The 20,062-nt window shown below is 35.3% G+C and overlaps 1 protein-coding gene across 1 annotated transcript; it reads left to right on the forward strand.

The window, feature by feature from the left end:
- The first annotated feature begins 1,595 nt into the window (after positions 1 to 1,595).
- On the forward strand, positions 1,596 to 20,051 carry LOC143464429 (ubiquitin carboxyl-terminal hydrolase 32-like). The gene is made up of 32 exons (XM_076962181.1): positions 1,596 to 1,746; positions 5,570 to 5,697; positions 5,930 to 6,035; positions 6,682 to 6,803; positions 7,162 to 7,324; positions 7,453 to 7,584; positions 7,689 to 7,796; positions 8,949 to 9,148; positions 9,415 to 9,575; positions 9,711 to 9,801; positions 9,920 to 10,040; positions 11,771 to 11,922; positions 12,210 to 12,313; positions 12,383 to 12,488; positions 12,741 to 12,855; positions 13,011 to 13,150; positions 13,257 to 13,338; positions 13,545 to 13,637; positions 13,854 to 14,003; positions 14,256 to 14,347; positions 14,577 to 14,750; positions 14,867 to 15,041; positions 15,142 to 15,293; positions 15,385 to 15,896; positions 16,034 to 16,097; positions 16,731 to 16,921; positions 17,158 to 17,368; positions 17,516 to 17,707; positions 18,080 to 18,191; positions 18,266 to 18,570; positions 18,652 to 18,750; positions 18,864 to 20,051. Exons 1-32 carry the CDS (start codon positions 1,689 to 1,691, stop codon positions 19,032 to 19,034), a joined length of 4,782 nt encoding a protein of 1,593 aa, XP_076818296.1. The 5' UTR covers positions 1,596 to 1,688; the 3' UTR covers positions 19,035 to 20,051.
- The last annotated feature ends 11 nt before the right edge of the window (positions 20,052 to 20,062 follow it).

The following is a 20,062-nucleotide window of genomic DNA, read 5'->3' on the forward strand; positions in this document are numbered from 1 at the left end:
ATTTAATGAAACAAAGATCTAACAAGTGAACCTATTAACTAGTCTAGCCTATGTCAAAATTTTATAGGGGCAGTTTTTCTTGTTTTGACAAATGCTCAGGTGCAGAACAATATTTTAATCCGGTGGTTGTAGCGGCCAGAACACAAGCTAAAAACTGTTGAGACTTGAAGCTAGAGGGATTGGGCTTGCCTGCCACTTGGTAATATTCAAAGAAATACAGCCGACTCGCACCTCAGTAGTTATTACCAATACTCGAGTATATACTCTAATTAAGCTGCGTAGACTGCGTTTGTGGTGCCTTCTGGCTTCTTTAAGAGGCTGTGTCAAGCAAGACGCTACAAAGCAGTGACTTGGTTCCATATCCACCAAACGTTTTTACGTTTTGGGGGTCTTGAAGTCGTTTGGCTATGCCATAGCACAAAGCAGAATCATTGGAACATGCTCACGATAAATTAATGAACCAGAAAAGTGGAAAAGTCCCAAGCAGTGTTGTTATGAAGTCATTTTTTGGCTCGTCGAGTCAATACTGAAAACTAGAAATAGACTTTAGTATATAAAAATCTTATTGTTGTATGCTGCTGGTTTCTTTTATTAAATTATCCAGTCTAAAATCACTTAATTGGATAGGCCAAGGCAGTTGTCATTCAAAGAGAAATTCTGTTTGCCTCAAGGGCGGTCTGTATTTTGGTTCAGATAAACCCGAGATAAATTTTAAGTAATCTTCCTGCGCACTTGAGTTTTTAAAATAAATGGACTCCTAATAATAATTTAAAGCACCTTCATACAGAGGTTTGTTTGAACAGTGTATTGTATTATTCCGCGATTTTGCTTTTGTGGTACCTACCAAAATGAGACGCTCTAGCTGCAAAGTTTGAATTTAAAGAGAAGACCAGCGGTACCGGACCACAAAGACACAAACGCAAAGTCTACGCAGCTTATTTGGTTATATATTCGACCATAGGAAGTTTGTTTCAAGGTGTTGTATGAGACACGAAGTAGAGGCATTAACGTAGCAGAGAAATGGTCACAAGGACCAATGTTAAAAACGTTTAAAATCATCAAGCGTGACGAGCAAGCAAAGCTGGCTTCATTTATTTCGCTGTAACGATTAGTTGAATTTTGATGAGAATCGACGAAAATTTATTGGGTCCACAGATAACCAGAGCTTAAATCGATTGAAAATAACAATTGCAAAGACAGCAAGCCAGCTACCAAAACTGCTATTTATCAATTACAGTAAATGACAGCTGGTTATCGAAATCAGAAAAAAGCCGATATGGTAACTGGCAAATAATCTCCACTGACCTCAAATCTCATTATTTATGCCTTAATTACCACCAAGAACGAACTCCCAGAATTGGCAGAAACCTTGACAACCTCCTAATGAAACTAATTTGAAAATGCCTCAATTTTTAATCGTCTTAGTTCAAGTTAAAATTGATTAAAACTAAATCTTCATTATCCCAGTAAAAAGCTAAGTTATGTAAACCTCTTCAGCACAGTAACCATTAGGCCACAGAGCTTTTTGCTAATTACATGCAAAAATGGGTGTTACAAACCTTAAAGCGGAATTTTTTTTAAATATTGACAGTGATAGTTTACCTGAAAACATTTGATGTATCCAATGTTATTAAGAAGCTTGTAACAAAATTCCTGAAAGCATTTTTTGGTCATAATTGAAGACCAGAATGGGAGCAAGAGAGTCGCGAGCTTCCATTCTCTCATATGATGAAGCTATTAAACGAGGTAAAGTTTGTTGTGAGTTCTTTGCACAAAGATTTAATTTAAATCAGAATTAAATCTTTACGTAATAAAATTGAGTCATTCCATGTATAATCAACCAGGCCCGGTAACCACTACTCTTGGATTTTGATAATTTCAATATATGTTATAGACCTTGGAAAAACCCGGAGATTAAAAAAAAAATTCTGAAAATATCTCCAGGCGTTTTCGAGTTACTCAAATTTGAATTTTTTTGCCACACGATGGCGTTTGGTTAGTGAGCACTGGTCACGCTTCATGATTTTCTTTAATATCTTTATTTCTGAAGGTAGAATAATGAAACAAATGTTGAATTCACCATCTTTGGGGTCAAGGAATTCATTTAAGCACATAAAAAACCTATATCACACCCCCTTCATGGAGTAAATTAAGTTTTTTCATTAATGTCAAAGTTCAAGTTTACGATGCAATTACAAAAATAGCAATCGCATTGGAAACATAATTTTTGCACTTTTGTGTAGCATGGTTCATGTATTTTCATATATCCAAAAATTGGAAACTTGTTTTTTGTGCTTTAGGAGTAAAGTTGGTTTTAACAGCAAGCACTATTTTTATGATTCTTATAAGATATAAAATGCAGATTTGAGCAATATCGTATAACTGGTCATGCATATATGCAAGGTTGCAATTCCAAGGCACCAACTGCTAGAGTTTAAAGATTATTCACCAAAAACATTAATTACTGCCTGCTAAAGGTGCACTCTGAGAGAGGTTACAGTAAATTCGAGTTCCTTTTTGAACTTCAATTTGGCCTACTCCTATTTTGAGTTTTGACTTTAGTACCATACCCAACAAAAGATCTGGCACACAACAGTAAAAGCTATTGCTCAAGCTAGTAACAAAGAAAATTGTAACGATCATTTGCATGCAAGATTGGCCTTTATTTAAATACTTTATACCAAGTTATCAACCCCCACAACTTTTTAATATTAGTGGTCTTTCCTCCTCCCAAAGCATAATGGGTACACCTCTAACATCTATGCAGTTTTCACACATTAAATGTAAAAAGAATACCTTAAAATGAGAGCAAGACAATACTTAACACAATATAAAATTGCCAAGTCAATATGTAGGCCTAGTAACATGACTGTACAAAATTGTACATACTGTTCATAAAATGCCTATGTCACTATACCAAAGTTAAAGAATTGTCATTCTCTATCGGTGTAGGCTTTCATCAATGTTTTTAAATCTTCTGCAGTGATACTGTACGATCTTCCAGTTGTTGTAATCGGTGCAGCAACTTTGCATAGAATTTGCTGGAAAGGAACCCAGCATACATCGTCCTTTGATCGCCAAAAAAATGTATTTGTGGGACCTGGTGGGTGCATAAACTTCACTTGGGCATCCAACTGAGCACTGTCGACTCCGTCGATTAATCCCATCCACTACTTTCCATCATAGTTGCAAGCTACATAGTCATTCACACCAACTTGCAAATCCTCTCTGTTGCAATGTGAAAAGTGATGAATGAATGAGAATTTGTTATCATCACTTGTTCGCTTGTATCCTATTGAAGATTTCGAAAGGGGTTGAAAATGGTGGAAAGATCGTGTTCCAGGTATTGTGCTTCCTAATAAAAACCTTGATGCCATTGCAAGCCTGTCCTTTTGTAAATCTTCTGAATGCAAAAACTCGAATGCAATTCCATTGATGTTGTCACAACAATATTTATAGAATGCTTGTGTGGTTGTAATCTGGTCAGATGTAGGTCTTTGTAAGCTAGCTGTCTTAACCAGTCGTTTAACAGTACCTCCAACACCATCACATGGAGATTTCCCGTGACTGGTTGCAAAAAAGGACCAACACGCTTCCAGGTTGAAATCACACTTGTGATGGCACAAATTCAGCATATTTTTATAATTTTTATACTGTCCAGCGCAACCGTCCGAGAAATATTCAACTTTAGTAATGGTGCTGGACAAGCTTGGAATCAATGCAGTGAGTTTGTACAAAAGCCCATGCACAAAACTGTGTCATGTGTTAAGTCATCTGAAACAAAGCAAAATGACTGCTGCATCAAGATGTGATCTTGCATGTAATACACAACAGCGGGGTGGATTGTACATTGCTGCTGGTTCCAGTGATAGCTTTGTACTTCGTCTTGGATTGTAAAAGTGTAATTCTCAGCGAAATACAGCAAAATCACACAATTATCATCTGTTAAAGAACTCTTTCTGGAGTTTAAGTATCTAGATTGGCATTTAGCTATGAATGAATGCTTTGTAAGATCATCCAACTAAAGAACTCTTACAATTTCTTGAATCCATTCATATCTCGTCATTAACACTGTGATAAGATCCATCCTGTCTCTAGACTTCCATTGTTGGCATTGGACTTCATCATCAAGTTCCTCATCATACTGTGCAAGCAAAAAGCCTTCTAGTGCTTGAGACCCAGGACATTGTTCACAACGATGCAACATGCACATTTTGTTCTCCGTGCTGCACACTATTTTGTCAATCAATGTTTTGTATGTTTCATTGTTGTTGGCAGCATCAACCAGAAGGATTGCATTTTGATGTTGGATGAACACACAGACAGAATGAGTGCCTTTGGACGATACGGGGACACACCATTTGGGACGGAGTGAACAAAACTTTGAGAATCCAATCTTCAGCTCGGGATATTTTTCACAAAATGTGGCATATAATTCCTTCAAATTGCACAAAATGAGCCTCTTTTGCTTATGAACATTTTTGGAAACACTTACATAATCTTTAATTCCAGGCATTAATCGGGTAAATTCATCATTTTCATACATAGATGAAACAGCAGCTTTTGTGGCATCAGATATTTTGTTTCTTCCTGGAATAGTTGGTTTGGACAAAATCCCATCAGATTCTGTTTCTTTCATTGCTCGTTTAATCAAAAACTCAGATTCACCAAAATAGGCAGCAGCTTGCTTAATTGAATTAATTGAGTTGCAGAAAAATATCTAAGCGATTTCATCAAAATCAAGTTGACTCAAACTTGATATCATAAAAATAGTGCTTGCTGTTAAAACCAACTTTACTCCTAAAGCAAAAAAAACAAGTTTCCAATTTTTGGATATATGAAAATACATGAACCATGCTACACAAAAGTGCAAAAATTATGTTTCCAATGCGATTGCTATTTTTGTAATTGCATCGTAAACTTGAACTTTGACATTAATGAAAAAAACTTAATTTACTCCATGAAGGGGGTGTGATATAGGTTTTTTTATGTGCTTAAATGAATTCCTTGACCCCAAAGATGGTGAATTCGACATTTGTTTCATTATTCTACCTTCAGAAATAAAGATATTAAAGAAAATCATGAAGTGTGACCAGTCCTCACTAACCAAACGCCATCGTGTGGCGAAAAAATTCAAATTTGAATAACTCGAAAACGCCTGGAGATATTTTCAGAATTTTTTTTTAATCTTCGGGTTTTTCCAAGGTCTATAACATATATTGAAATTATCAAAATCCAAGAGTAGTGGTTACAAATTTTAAACAAATTGGTTGATTATACATGGAATGACTCAATTGTAAATTCTAATGGTTTTGTTGTTTTAATTGTGTTTCTAGTAAATAAGTCATTTGTTGTCAGCTGCCAGAAACCACTCTGTTCCTGAGATCACAGAACAATAATTAATTTTTGTTCGTAATACCAGCTGGCTATAAAAAGAGTAGTCATGTTATTTTTCAATGTACTGAGTTTACGTTTATTTCAGTGATACGAAAAACTCAGGTATCAGATTTATATACTACTTACCGCCCCACATACAGTACATAAATAGATACTCAACTTTTTGTTACAGTCACAACAACTGAACTTGATCGCATTCAAGAAGCATATAAAAGGGCATGTGGTTATGCAGGCTTAATGAGGGAAGCAACATTCTTAAGAGATGTTCTTGGTGATAATGTTCCAACAAAACTATCGCAGGTCAGTAGTATTATTGCACACAAATGTTTTCTTATTTGCAAATGATTTGAGTTTAAGAACTGCTTCGTTCTTTATTCTTAATCTTCTTGTTTTTGAAAAATTTATGAACCTTACCTCACCTGTATGAATTGCAGTATTAGGAAGTGTTCCATTTTGTATCATATACTGCTGGTAGTTAAAATTTATAAATACTGTATATATCTAAAATCTTTTTTATTTTATGTTTACACAGCGTATTTTTGCTGTCATGTCAGCTCACAGCAAAGGGATGACTTTTCGTGAGTTATTTGTGACTCTTGTTCTTCTAACCAGGGGCAGACATGAAGAAAGGCTGAAATGTAAGTAATTCAAGCATTAAATCCTATTTTGTTCGATTATAAGCATGGATGTTGCTTATGCCAAATACTGATTTAATTCTTATGGTAGATTGGTATTTAATTAGGTTCATAACAACTTTACCGATAATACTTATTATAATAATGCTTTCGATATTTTTGGCCATATTATATTCCATAAACACTTGGTTGTCCAGGTGATTATTGTACATGATTTGTATCATAGGTAGTGTCATTTTTAGAAATCTTAGTTTTGTCCAAATAATAAAAATTTAATGTTTTGCTTTAATAAGAAATTCATTTCTGGTTGTATGGTTTCTAAATGATTCTAGATGCAGATTTCTATTATTGCTCTTTATGTTTTTCTATCACTTTTTTACGGACACGGTATAATCATGCCTGCAATGTTACAGTCACTTTAGACTAAGGTCCATCATTGCCCACTAACATGTTAATGTCCACATGAAATAAGAGAAAAATGTGCAGTAAAATAAAGTTGTTTTAAAATACACACATCGATTAGTTCATGAGAAACCCTGTTCCTTAATTACTATTCCAAGCAACTTGAGAGCAGCATCGGTAAAATTAAAAAATTTTTTTATATAAGTTTAGTGGTGAGAATACTGATTTAACACGTTTATATGTATAGTGACGTATGCTGTGTACTGTGATGAACAAGGGTCCACTGTTACAAGCAAGAGTATGTCAAATATGATTTTTGTTTGTGAGAAGACAGCACTACCTCATGAAGCATTACCACTTTTTAAAGGAGTAAGCACAAAGCTTTGCATCATTTGTTATGTTGTCTTAAAGATATACTCTTTACATTATGGCATAAATGTTTATAATTTAAATGGAAATATGTTAGTATTAAATAAAATGACATTGTTTGTAATTGTAACCTGTTCAGCAAAAGTTCGTTATCTCACCGCAATGCTCATGTTAAAACAATAAATTTTATCGTTATGTTTTTTATATTTAGTACTTTTAACAGTTTTAACATTGTTTTAGTCAATGATTAGTGCATTTCCAGTTGTCCTAAACATTTACATATAATAGGCTTTTTACTACAACTTCATAGCATAATGAAAGTGATTAAAAATATTCATGGTATGTTTTTTTGTGTCAGACTGATCACGTAACTTATGACCAGTTCCGATCTTGGGTGTTAACTTATCCACACATAACATCGGTAACCAGATGGTTGGTTAATACTGGTGGAATTACTATTAGCTTAACAGACAACAAAGACATGCCCAACTTCTACCAAACACTGGCTGGGGTAACTCATTGTAAGTAAAGTGTTATTATTAAACATCAATTAAATAGATTTTTGAAATGTTTTTGACATTTTATGCAGGTTTAAAGTAGTTTTATTGTTCTTGCTGATATAAGCGGGATTTACAACTTCTGTTTATAGTGGAGGAGTCGGATATCACAGAACTGGAAAAGTGTTACTGGAAGTTAAAATCACAATCGAAGACTGGAAGGTTCGATCTTGTAATGTTTAAATCATTGGTGTGTCCTCCAGTGCCAGAGATTTTGGTTGAAGGTAATTCGATTTCAAACCATTCTTGTGGTTAATTTTAGATACGTATATATATTGTTTGGTTAATCAATGCTTTTTAGATAGCCTAAATAGTTTTCATAATTCAGGTTTATTCAATGCTTTTGACGAAAATAAAGATGGCCATATTGACTTCAAGGAAATATCTTGTGGAGTTTCAGCTTGTTGTCGTGGCCCTCTTGCAGAAAGACAAAAATGTGTGTTGAGCAACCGGATCGTAATATTAATTTGCAATGCATTTTATGATACTCCTAGAATTGTAACAAACAATCCTATATTGCCAAATCAAGCGTCGATAAGAAAGCTGTTATCCTAACAATTATTCAGGAATTTTTAGAATTATGCTGGTTTTTGCCAAATATGTTTCATTAATTTCAGCACAAATAACACCTTTGATACACCTTGTCAGCAATAGCAACATGGATAATTCTTTGTATTTCCACATAAAGAGAAATGAGGTTTCGCTTCCTGTAACTTATCTATAAGTTTAAAAAATACTGGAAAAACAGAGAAACATAAAAGCACTCTAGTCTAGGGCATGTTGGAGTTCTTTGTGGACACTGACATTTTGTTGTTTTTTCTCTTTGGTAAATGTTTGTTGGTCATGGTGGGCTTTGGGTGAATGCTTTACATTTGCTTTCTGATTAACATAACGCTTCTAAATTGCCTTAGTGTTGTGCACAAATGCACTGTAATTGATTTTGAATGCTACAGTATTTGTGAATGTGATTGTGTAAACCATACGTGTCAAACTCCCGGCCCGCGGGCCACATCCGGCCCGCTTTACATTAAAACTTGGCCCGCAATGTTATTTTATACATTGAACTATTTCTAGCCCGCGAGATCATTGTATAGTAAAACTTACTTTTTTTAAGCAAGAAACAAGATTATAACAAATCGTAAAATAGGCCTACAGCAGTTGCCCCACAACACGTCAGAATAAATCGACTTATTCCAACGCTGGTAATCTGGGCTGCTTTTTTCTTTATTGTTTGTTAATTCTTTAATGCTTTTGCAAAGAGAAAAATGAAACATACCGATGTAAGAGAAGAATAATCAAAAATAGCCCAGTCAAAAATCGTCAAAAACATCAAAAATTTGGTGTTGTTTCGCTGCCTGTTCCAACTCATGTTTCTTGTCACGAAATGTTCAATCAAGTTTTATCCTTGACCGGCCCGCGGCGTTAATTAAGTTTTGAGTTTTGGCCCCTGGTGCGATTGAGTTTGACACCCCTGGTGTAAACGAACCAGACAATGTGAATTTTAATAGTTTCTGTAAGTTGTGGTTCCATTGTGTTTTTGCACTTAACGGGCACTTCTCTGTATGCTATTTACAAATGGTTTTTACAGTTTGCTATAAAATCTTCGACAAAGATCAAGACAACAAACTAAATGAAATGGAATTAAAAGGAATGGCTGTGGGTCTACTCGACGTCCAACAAGCAAACAAAGTAGAAGGAAAACAAACTAATCAAGCTTCATCAAACTCAAAAGACAATGACCAAATTACGGCAATTGTAAACCATGTGCTTAAACATTCTATTAATAAGGTATGTACATTTCCACATATTCCCTAAACTTTAGGTTGCGGTGTTTTTGTAACCTTTTATTTTTCATTTAACCTCGTTAATTATGTGCTTGGATGCCTTGTTGTGTAAAATTGAGCAGGATCCTTATTTTGCTTACACTAGATAGCTGATCATTTTTAGTTAACAAGTTATGCTATTGTAATTATACTTTTCTGAAATTTTATAACCATCTTGCTGAATATATGTGGAGTTTTCATGCTTTTTGATGATTTTGTTCGTACTTTTAGAACAAATTCATCTCTCTTGAGGAGTACCAGCTTTGGAGCTTGCAAGATCCTCTTCCGACTGTTCTACTCAATGTTATTATTGAAGTATGCCACATAGTCCTCGGATTAAGACCATCTACACCACAAGATGAAGGAACCATAGTTCGGGGATGGTTGCACAGGTATTTCTTCACATTTTGCTTTGCTTTGTGGTAATTAATGCATTTTTATCTGGTGTTTGTGATCTGAGTATGCCTGGTGTACAGTTACTTCTCTAAACCAAACATATTACAAGTCTTTTTCATATGAAAATACAGATCGGATCAACAGAATTATCATGTTGGTGAGACATGGTATGTTGTGTCTGGAAAGTGGTGGACTGTATGGAAAAAATATACGCAGTTTGATGTAAGAATTGTTTTACAGCTTGTCAATGCTAGAATTTTATGACGTCTACAGTATAGTCATTGTGAATTTTGCACTCAGTGGCACATATCATATGTATAACATCTTTCTTTGAATGCAGTCAACTTTATCAGTGTCAAACGAAGACTGGGAACAAATAGCTGATGATTCCAGTAGCATGTCCCATTCTTCATCATCAGATACTGTTGGCTTAGAAGCTAAAGAAGTCATGCCACACACAAGTAATTGTCAGATATTTTCATTACAGTGTTTGTTTCATATGTTAATGTGACATGTATAGCTTCATGAAAAGGTATTGAGACCAGTTAGGCCACCATCATTGAATTAGCAATGATTACTTTATAGGCAGGCGACTTTGTGGAAAAAGCTCCTGTGGAGCATAATGTATTGAATTGTATATATTGGATGTGATCTGTAAATTTTGGAGGAGATTGAAAAATATTTTTCATGACAACTAAGAAATAAAGACAGTGGTAGCAAACATGATCTATGAATGAATGAAACATTTTTATATTTGCATATTTGGCGGAAGGGTTAGTTCGGATATCAATAATATTTACTATCTGGACAACGGATGTATTTCTATTTTAGCTAACCAACCGGATAATAAATGGTAAACACAAAGCAACCTTTTTATCCTAGCATTTTATCCTTTCTAGTAAAACATAATGTGTCGATTGTAAAAACGTTTGAGTGAGATGTAGTTTTGCATGAAAAAACAAATAAATGTCCAAAATTTCACAAATTCCTAATGTTTATTTAGTATTTTTGTTTTGTTATAATTTATTTTTAAACTTATTAAATTCAGAAGTGTGCAATCGATCTCTAACTGCTTTCTTTAGAAAACCACCCGGTCCTCACCTTGCAAAGCTTCTATTTAAGTCTTAATGCCTTGAGGATAACTTATAATTCTACTTCCGATTTCTGTATTGCTGGTGACATAATAGAACGAATTCTTTCAACATTTAATGTTTTGTAGAGAATAGAGGACAAAGAGCTGTTAACTAGGTTTTAAATTAAATTCAGCATAGAGTCAAATACCACTTCTGTTCTGCTAAACTGCCCGTTTCTGAAAACAGAGGACTTCAAAATTTGTACAAATCAAAGCCATAAAAACGCACTAACAATGGTATGCATTTGTTATGCGGTTAACTGACCAAGTTTTGTCCGGATATCAGATAGCTACAATTGCCTCGGTTAACTGGTTAATCGAGTGAACCGATATTTGGGTAGTCCAACCCTATTTCAAATTTTTGATCTAAATGCAACACGAACTAAGTATTATGATATACATTAGGATAAAAAATCAAATATTGTTCAGGACTTCTACCTTGCTTTAGTATTAATTCCTTTCCCACTTCAATCGTTTGTATGTTTTTGCAATGTTAAGCACACCATTTGCAAAATGGAATGCTAATAGCGAACGTTCTTGATTTATGTTGTGAAGGTGCACTGTTGGAAATATTGGTGGGTGTTCAAGTGTGACTGGTATTAACATGTTGTTGTATGGAAACATTCACACTTTTACTTACTTAACACCTGCAGTGAACAAGTAAAAAAAGAGTCTCGGCTAATATTTTACGTATTACGTATTAGCAATTGCGTACACAGACAGATACATTTGCATAGAATTTTTCAAGTGGGTTCGATCATTTGTTATTTTATAGTATTGCATTAACACAGACAAATTTGTAAGTACTGGTTATAGTGTTGTGCAGTTTATAATAATGTTTAGGTTGGTTGAAGGTTTGATCACATTATTATGATCATGTTAAAGCAAAAAATATTGTTAACTTTTTACTTTTTAACACTAGCAAACTGTTACATTTTAAAACAAATATTTTGAGCCCATGACTGAAAGAAGTAAAACCCCTACATTAAACCAAAATTTTGTTTTTTTTTGATTACCTTTAGACATTATCACTAATTCTTTATTAATATGTCTCGCCAGTGCCACCAGACAAGACAAGTAAAAATCGTCAAAAATCACAAGGCAAAGGCCAATCTGGTGGAAAACGGCCATTTTCAATCTCATCTTTGCGATCTACTGGTTCTCCAGGCCCAATCAACAATTCTGATATCGTAGAGGAAGAAAACACAAAGGTCTTGCGTTCTAACTGGTTTTTGTAATGTTAAGTTGAAGTGTGATTGAATAAATACTTGACATTTGTGTGCATATGATAAAACCAAAAATAGTGGATCCGGATTTTTGTGTTGTGGATAATTCTTCTGCACGATTAGGTTGCCAGTATGCTTATATTGGTAAACAAACAATCAAATGTATATTAATTTATTTAACATGCAAAGTAAGCCACAAGTCGTTGAAATGTTTTTTGTATAAAAATTTTGTTCTTGAAACCTGTCCAACTGCAACAAAATCATGATTCTAGATTGGAACTTTGACTGATGAAGGTTGTAAATTGAAAGAAAACCTGCGGAAAGGAGAAGACTATGTGATCTTGCCTGACCCCATGTGGAGAGCACTATTCCACTGGTAGAAATGATTTCATTAGTTATTTCTTTTTGCAAATCTTTGGTATTATAATAACACAAGTACTTTCAGGTACGGAGGCTCCCCTGTTCTACCTCGTATCGTCCCAGCTGCACATCCTGATGAGAAGCCATGGCTGGAGCTTCATCGATTGCATTTGGTCATACTTCGTCATCAGGTAGACTTGAGTTATACTGATGCATACAAAGAATTCTATGCATAAAACTTGGCAAAATATTAAAAACAAATGTTTTATAATAAAAAAGTATGATTATCTTGATACATGGGTTTTGTTTTAAGTTTAACTATTTCACGAAATTTGCCTACTTACTGAGCTCATAATAATAAAAATGTCAACGAGGAAGTAATAAATTATTGTTTCGTAACTATACACCTACATCCGGCCACTAAATGTTTCCAATTTCTTCAGCTTCCATCATCTATGCAACAGCTGTCCCAAATGGCCTTTTCTGGTTCTGGAACCCTTGCTGGTGTCGGCAACACCACTCTTGGTGTTCTTAAACAGACACTAAACTACTTTGCAGGTATCCACTATTCCTGTATCTAATGACCTATTACCATCAGCAACAGTAAGAGTGTATTCCATTACATGTCCTAATGTCTAGTGATGCTTAGGAAATTAGCCTATTTCTGGAATGACATCTTGATTAAATGCTAATATGTCCATTGTGCAATTCAGGTGGTAACACCCCAAGGAGACAGGCTACTCACAGAGCTACATTCAGTCGAAGACACACAGTGGGGCAAGTCAGCATTTTTCTGTCACAACGACTAAGAATACCTCTTGAAAATATGAGGCTATGGCATCTACTTGATGAGGTTAATTAAAATGTTTTTGTTGAAACTGATTTTGTTGTCATATTGAACTTTTCTTTAATATTGCATGTTCAGTTTTCACTTGGTTACTTTTTCAATTTTGTTTTAGAATAATGCCAATCTTCTTGAAGATGAATCACAAAAGTTGGAAGCTATTGGAATATCAAATGGTGCTGAAATACTTCTGGAAGGTAGATTTATTATTACTTTAAGCTAGTCACTACATTAAGTAAAATTATCATAAGTTTGTACACTTTACTTTCATCACATTTCATAACCGGTTCAATACTAACCAGATATGTAATATTATAAATAACCTTTCTTTGGTTCATTTCAAATTCCCAACCATTGGATAAAAGATAATTTTCTGATCACTTATTTTATGTATGATGTTTAGTTCGAAATATGGACATGAGCTGGCCTGAAGAGTTATCACAGATTGCTCGAAACCACAAGCTAAAGAACAAACAAGAAGATGAACCAAAACAAGGTACCAAGCAGTAATTACCACAAAGTACATAGCTCCATAAAGTTTGTTGTTAAATTTGTTTTCATTTGCTGCTAAATTGCTGGTACATCTTTAACTGACTGACTTTGCTAAACAACTGTTTAATGAAATGATCGTTTATTCGCAATCATAACCTACTTAATTTTTTAATTTCTTAATTGTTGTGGATTGGTACCGGTAACTAGTTTTTCCTTTCAGTTACTCTTGGGGGAACAACAGGCTTGAGCAACCTCGGCAATACCTGCTTTATGAATTCAAGTTTACAATGTATCAGCAACACACAACCTTTGACCAAGTACTTTCTTGAGGACAAACATCTCTTTGAATTGAACAGAACGAATCCACTTGGTGACTAAGTTATTTTGCTGTGTTATTTGTTATGTTTATTTTATGTAGCTACCAGTACGCTTTTGTTTTTGGCGTGTCTTGGAAATGCCGTTTTTTGGTGTTTGCTAATACGTACAGTTGTTTAGGTATGAATGGCATGTCTTGGAAATGCCGTTTTTTGGTGTTTGCTAATAGGGTGCAGTTGTTTAGGTTTGAATGGCATGTCTTGGAAATGCCGTTTTTTGGTGTTTGCTAATACGTACAAGTGTTTAGGTATGAAGGGCCACATTGCAAAACGCTACAGTGACCTTGTTCATGACCTCTGGAGTGGTTCCAATAAAACGATTGCTCCGTTGAAAGTCAGGGTGTGTTATGGGTGTCAGTTTTTGATTTCTTACTATTTAGGTTGTTTTTATGTACAAGGTAGGATAAACAGTAGGTATTGTCACCATTGGAAGAAATAAACTGAGAGTGAAGGAAAGTAGTCCTAGTAAATGATTATTTTAAAAAGCTTCACACTTATCTGTACATTTCTGTTAAAAGCATCAAAAACTTTTGTATCAGTTTCATTTCAGAAATTTTTATTAATTTCAGTGGACCATTAGCAAACACGCTTCTCAATTTAATGGATTTTCTCAACATGATTCTCAAGAGTTTGTTGCCTTCTTGCTTGATGGACTTCATGAGGATCTCAATCGTGTTCATGAGAAGCCGTACGTGGAATTAGAGGACAGTGGAGGCAGACCTGACGAAGAAGTGGCACAGGAGGTAGGTGCATAATAATGATCACAATCTCAGTTTCATCTATTTTAATTTTTGTTCATTCATTATTTTTCCATGTTAATGCCAATGAGTTCATGATGCTGAAACGTAATCTTTATTAGGCGTGGGAAAATCATCTTTCTCGGAATCAATCCATCATCATTGATTTGTTCCATGGTCAGATCAAATCACAAGTAAGGTGTATGGAGTGCAACACCATCAGTGTTCGATTTGATCCATTCACTTTTCTCTCCCTTCCACTACCCATGGATAACCTCATGTATTTTGACGTGATAGGTACTTTGCTACACTCATAGTAATGTTCTGTAATATTGCAATAACCATTTTCCTGTATGGAGAAAAGAAGTTAATGCTGTCCCATGTGTTTTGAATTTAGTGATTCGCCTCGATGGAAAAGCACCGACTCGGTATGGCTTGAGGCTAAGTATGGATGACACTTTCCTAGAAGTTCGAAAACACCTTGCTGAAAATTGCAAGTTGGACATCGAAGCAATGCTCTTGGTTGAAGTGGTCGGAGCCACAGTTAAGGTTTGTTTCATTCATTAACAGCAAATTGAAAAAGTTTTTTGATTTTTATAATGCAGTATTTAATCATAAGTTAAAATCTGTGTCATTGCAGAGCTTTCTATCGGATAACCTGAAGGTGAAAACATCAGCGATGGGAAATCTATACGCTTATGAAATTCCACCACCTAAACAAGCTGGCATTGTTACTAATCATGCCCAACCTATGCTTCCTGCCAGTAAAATACCCAATGGCGGTGTTAATGGAATGCATCACTCCAATGCTTCAACTAACACAACTCAACAACAGGATCAGGTCGCACCTTATCCATCTCACATTGGTTCATCGGTTCATGAGACATCGAAGAGAAGCATCACAAACTGCTCTGCACTTCACATAGCTCCTACGAATAGTGGAAGTGAGGAAGATGGGAGCTTGATTGGAACTGACTTTAAGTCGAAATCTTCCAGCAATGAAGAAAGTAGATCTAGTCAGGAAAACTCTGCAGAAATGCAGGACAATATTCCCCGGAACCGAAGCACTTCAAGTTTGTCCACATTCTATGTAAACAGTTTAAATGGGAATGACTCAGTGTTAAATCCCACACAAACATCATCATCTCATAGGTAAGTTTGCAAGTAAGTTTTGTCTGGGTAATAATTAAGTGACTAATTCAGTGATGGTAAAAGGCATCATATTTGTTATCTTGTTAGTATTATACTTGTATCATTGTGTTTAACTAATCTTAATTGTGTTTAAAAAGCATGGCCGAAGACTTCAGTTCAATCAACTACCCCGGATATGTTGTAGCATATCATCGAAAAATAGTGAGTTTTGTAAGATTTTCATTCTTTTATTGCTATTTATTGATACAATAAATCTTGCATTTAGTGGATGCACAATTGCATAGAAATTGGAGAACTGTTTATAAAATTGAGAAATTTGCCAAAACTATTTGGTTAAGATTCTTATTACGAAGTTTGTAGTATTCCGACCTTGGGATTAACGTAGGGACCCTTGTCGTAAAACTTTGCTGTGTCTGTTGGTCGAGTTTCATGCCATCTTTTGGCTCATTCAATTGAATAGGAATTAAACTGCTATTGTCGTGCACAGAAGTTTTTGCACCTAACGTTTCTATGTTACAACCGTACCCGATTTCTTCCAAGTGTCTTGTAATAGTGTGTACGACAACATTTTTCAAAGTGGAACAATACAGAAACTGAAAAACGATTTTGTCTGACCGAAATATATCTTGAAATTAACTATGCGGTGCCATAGGTAGTACTAAAGGGCCTAATGAGGCTACACGTGCGTAAAATCCATTTCATTTAAACATTGCTGCTCCTGTTTTATCCATTACATGCGACATCTGCTGCAGTTGGATTGTTGGATTAGCACCCTACACTATAGAATTGGAACTTCTTCCTTTAAACTCTTGCTAATCTTGATCCTGTTTTTAGTTTCACTTAGATGTCTATTTTCTCTCATCCCAAAAACATCGACCAAATTTATTTGGACTACCGATTGTGGTGCCCTGTTTGCCGGGACAATCTCGACGGATGCTTTACAATGCAGTTTGGAAGTTGGTTTCGCGTTTGGTTAGCCCACTTCCCCCATCAGAAGCCACAACAGTTAACCATGCGCAAGACTGGTATGTATAATTTATATGCAAACTTACGCTGTTATTGAACTTATATTTTCGTTTAGGTAATGGCACAGTTAAGCTGAATATGGTTCACGTGGCAGAAGTGTAAAAAACAAATACATATAATTCACACCAATTTACAAATTAAAAATAAAAACGTTTGCATCACACCATTTATTTAACAACACCAAACTTGAACCTATAACTTGAATATAATAGATCTGATGTATACGTGTTCACAGTGACCAGAGTCTTGGTTCGCAATTCCCTTTTACACTGCGAAGTGTACGACAGTGTGGCCTTCTATGCGGCAACTCTTGCCCTTGGTTTCGCTTCTGCAAAGGATGCCTGATACAGTGTGATGATGAGGTTTGGAAGCAGAGCAGCGAATACATCGCTATCGACTGGGATGCAACTGCTCTGCATTTAAGATACCAGACATCTGCAGAGAAGGTGGGCCAAGATTAACTTAACTTTTTGAAACAACATTGATCCTTCTTTCTATGGTAAAGAAAATTTTTCGTTATGTTACGTTTTTTGAGTTAACTAACGTGTAAATAAGATGTTACTATAAATGCATAACAGTATGGTAATATTTAGGAAATGGTCGATGATGCAAGTGTAGAAGAGGGCCACAAGGGGCAGCAACAACGCATTGATCTCGATTATTGCCTAAAAGCTTTCACATCAGAGGAAGAACTGGGAAAGGACGAACTTTACAAATGCGGAAAGTGTGACAAGTTGCAAGTTGCCAAAAAGAAACTCGATATATGGCGCCTACCTCCAGTCTTAGTAAGGCAGCAATCATATGGTATTTGGCATATTATGTTTTGTTTGTAGGATATTTAGTTTTTATTTAATGTCAGCGTAAACGCTTACCAGTTTGGTGGCCTTTCTAACTTTCTTTCGTTAGAGCACCACCGTAGTTAACAGTTGCACGTTTTCACCCGGGGTTTTGCCTCTTTTTCCCCTGCATGAGCTGTTTGTGAACATATTTCTCATCTTATTGTGCTATAATAATGCTAGCAGTAGTACCATACTTCTTGCTTCCCACTGCCAACTGCAAAAACTAAACGATATGATGCAACATTTTTTGATGTACTTTTGTGAACATGCTTGAGCTACATGGATATATAGAAGTTATGTCATGGTTTTATCTTGAAGATCATTCACCTGAAAAGATTCCGCATTGTTAATGGACGATGGATAAAGTCCCATAAGGTTGTTGATTTTCCGAAAAATGATTTTGACCCTTCGCACTTCATGACGGAGCGAGGTGATGTACAGTCCTAACTTAACTTACAGCATCATTATACTCATTTCTATATCACTATGACTTCCTCTTTTCAGTGACGAAAAAGACTCTTGGAGAAATAAATCAAACACCAATGGAAGATGATGTCGTCGAGGAGGCGAAAAAATCCGACGATGAACACTCCAAATCGAAGCAACTGCACATCACATTCTCAAATGAAGCAGGCGGTGATGGTGATCTAACAACAAAAGCCGTGAATGGGTCTGAAAAGTCTCCTGACGGGGATGCCCAAAAGACAAACGTTGAAAAAGTGAAAGAAGTTCGGAAAGGAGGTCCGGCCCGTCGAAGGCAGCCTTCGTTTCGGGAAAATTCACCGCTCTATGACCTCTATGCTATGTCTGTGAGTTTAATCTGAACTAGAAATTTTTCGTGCTTTTTGTTTCTCGATTACTATGGGTTAATTGCTATTCTTCTCTGCTAGTGTCATTCTGGAATTCTTGGTGGAGGGCATTACATTGCTTACGCACGAAACAAACACAATAATAAGTGGTACTGCTACAACGATAGTAGCTGCAAGGAGGTACATGTCTATAAAGTTAAATATCAACGGTCATACTTGCACAATTATAATTGATTGTTTTATTACACATAAATGTTATACACATGCTTTATATCAATTTGTATTGGGGCAAGGTGTCACCAGAGAATATCAGCATGGAAACAGCGTACATGCTTTTTTATCAACGGAAAGGGCTGGATTATGACGACTTCATGCCACTCAACGACGGCAGGACACCCGTAGATACTGCGTCTATGGACGAGGATTATAACTCTGATCTCAAGAAGAATTGTATAATCCAGTAATATTGCACTAGAAAAGGATCAATGGTGTCTCCACATGCTGATGGCATCTACAGGTCGACCTTTTATTGCAATAATCTGATATGATGTGTTGTTCGATCAATGCGGATTTATGACTCATGTTTCCGAACCTATTTCTTTTCTTATTATATTATGGCCAACCGCGATTTCTGAGGCCAGTGTTTTAGCCATGTAGATAAAAGCCACTTTTTTACAAACTGTTGGAGTGAGTTTCCTGAAATATTATTAATTCTTTTGTTATTTGAAGTGGTACTTGTTATTTTTCCCATGATTAAGACTTTCTCTGAAGGAGTATAGCTGTTATGAAATTGTCAATCTGAAGGTGCAGTTTTTACTTTTTCAAATAAATTTCCTAAATTGCTTTGAGATGCAGAAAGAAATTATTAGGTCATATACGTAGCACACTTGATCCACCTGTGGTAAATGAATACCATCTTGTTTACACTTCTATTTATTTATTAATGCTTATCCTTTTAACTTAGTTTAGTCAAACTGATCAATTTTATATGCTAAGTATATATATATGTGTTCTACTTCTTCAGTGTTTCTAACTGCTTTTCCAAAAAATTCTTTATGTGTGTTTTAACAGAATTATTTGATATAGCAATTTTTTGAATTCTTGTTATAATCGTTCAAAAAATATTTCATTGAAATCAACTAAACACTGTGTGGCACACATTGATTGTGCAAAACAGATCTTGTTTAAACGTCAATGCAATTGGAACCAGCCTTTTAGGATAGATTTTGACAAGACTGGTCAACACAGAGCAATATAGTATTGACTAAATAACATCTCGCAAAAAGCCGCACAGATCCAATTTAATAACTAATACTATAAATTTGTGACAAGCAACATTCTTGTTTTCCTGTTAATATCTTTATTGAGCCTCTTACTGTTATAAATGTTGTTGTGACGTGTGCTATGCATAACAAATTTCTTGTGACCCATTCCTTAACACGATGCTGTGAAATAACATTAAGCTTGGATTTCACAAAGTATAGGAGAATAG

Source organism: Clavelina lepadiformis, chromosome 7 (assembly GCF_947623445.1).
Source record: "Clavelina lepadiformis chromosome 7, kaClaLepa1.1, whole genome shotgun sequence".
NCBI lineage: Eukaryota > Metazoa > Chordata > Ascidiacea > Aplousobranchia > Clavelinidae > Clavelina > Clavelina lepadiformis.

What these genes read in the sequence shown, in the direction of transcription:
- LOC143464429 (XM_076962181.1), top strand. Translation starts at nt 1,689, where the DNA reads ATGGGAGCAAGAGAGTCGCGAGCTTCCATTCTCTCATATGATGAAGCT. An exon ending in TGGAGAGCACTATTCCACTG is followed by an intron (nt 12,314 to 12,382) that starts GTAGAAATGATT and finishes AAGTACTTTCAG; the next exon opens with GTACGGAGGCTCCCCTGTTC. An exon ending in GTTAACCATGCGCAAGACTG is followed by an intron (nt 16,922 to 17,157) that starts GTATGTATAATT and finishes ACGTGTTCACAG; the next exon opens with TGACCAGAGTCTTGGTTCGC.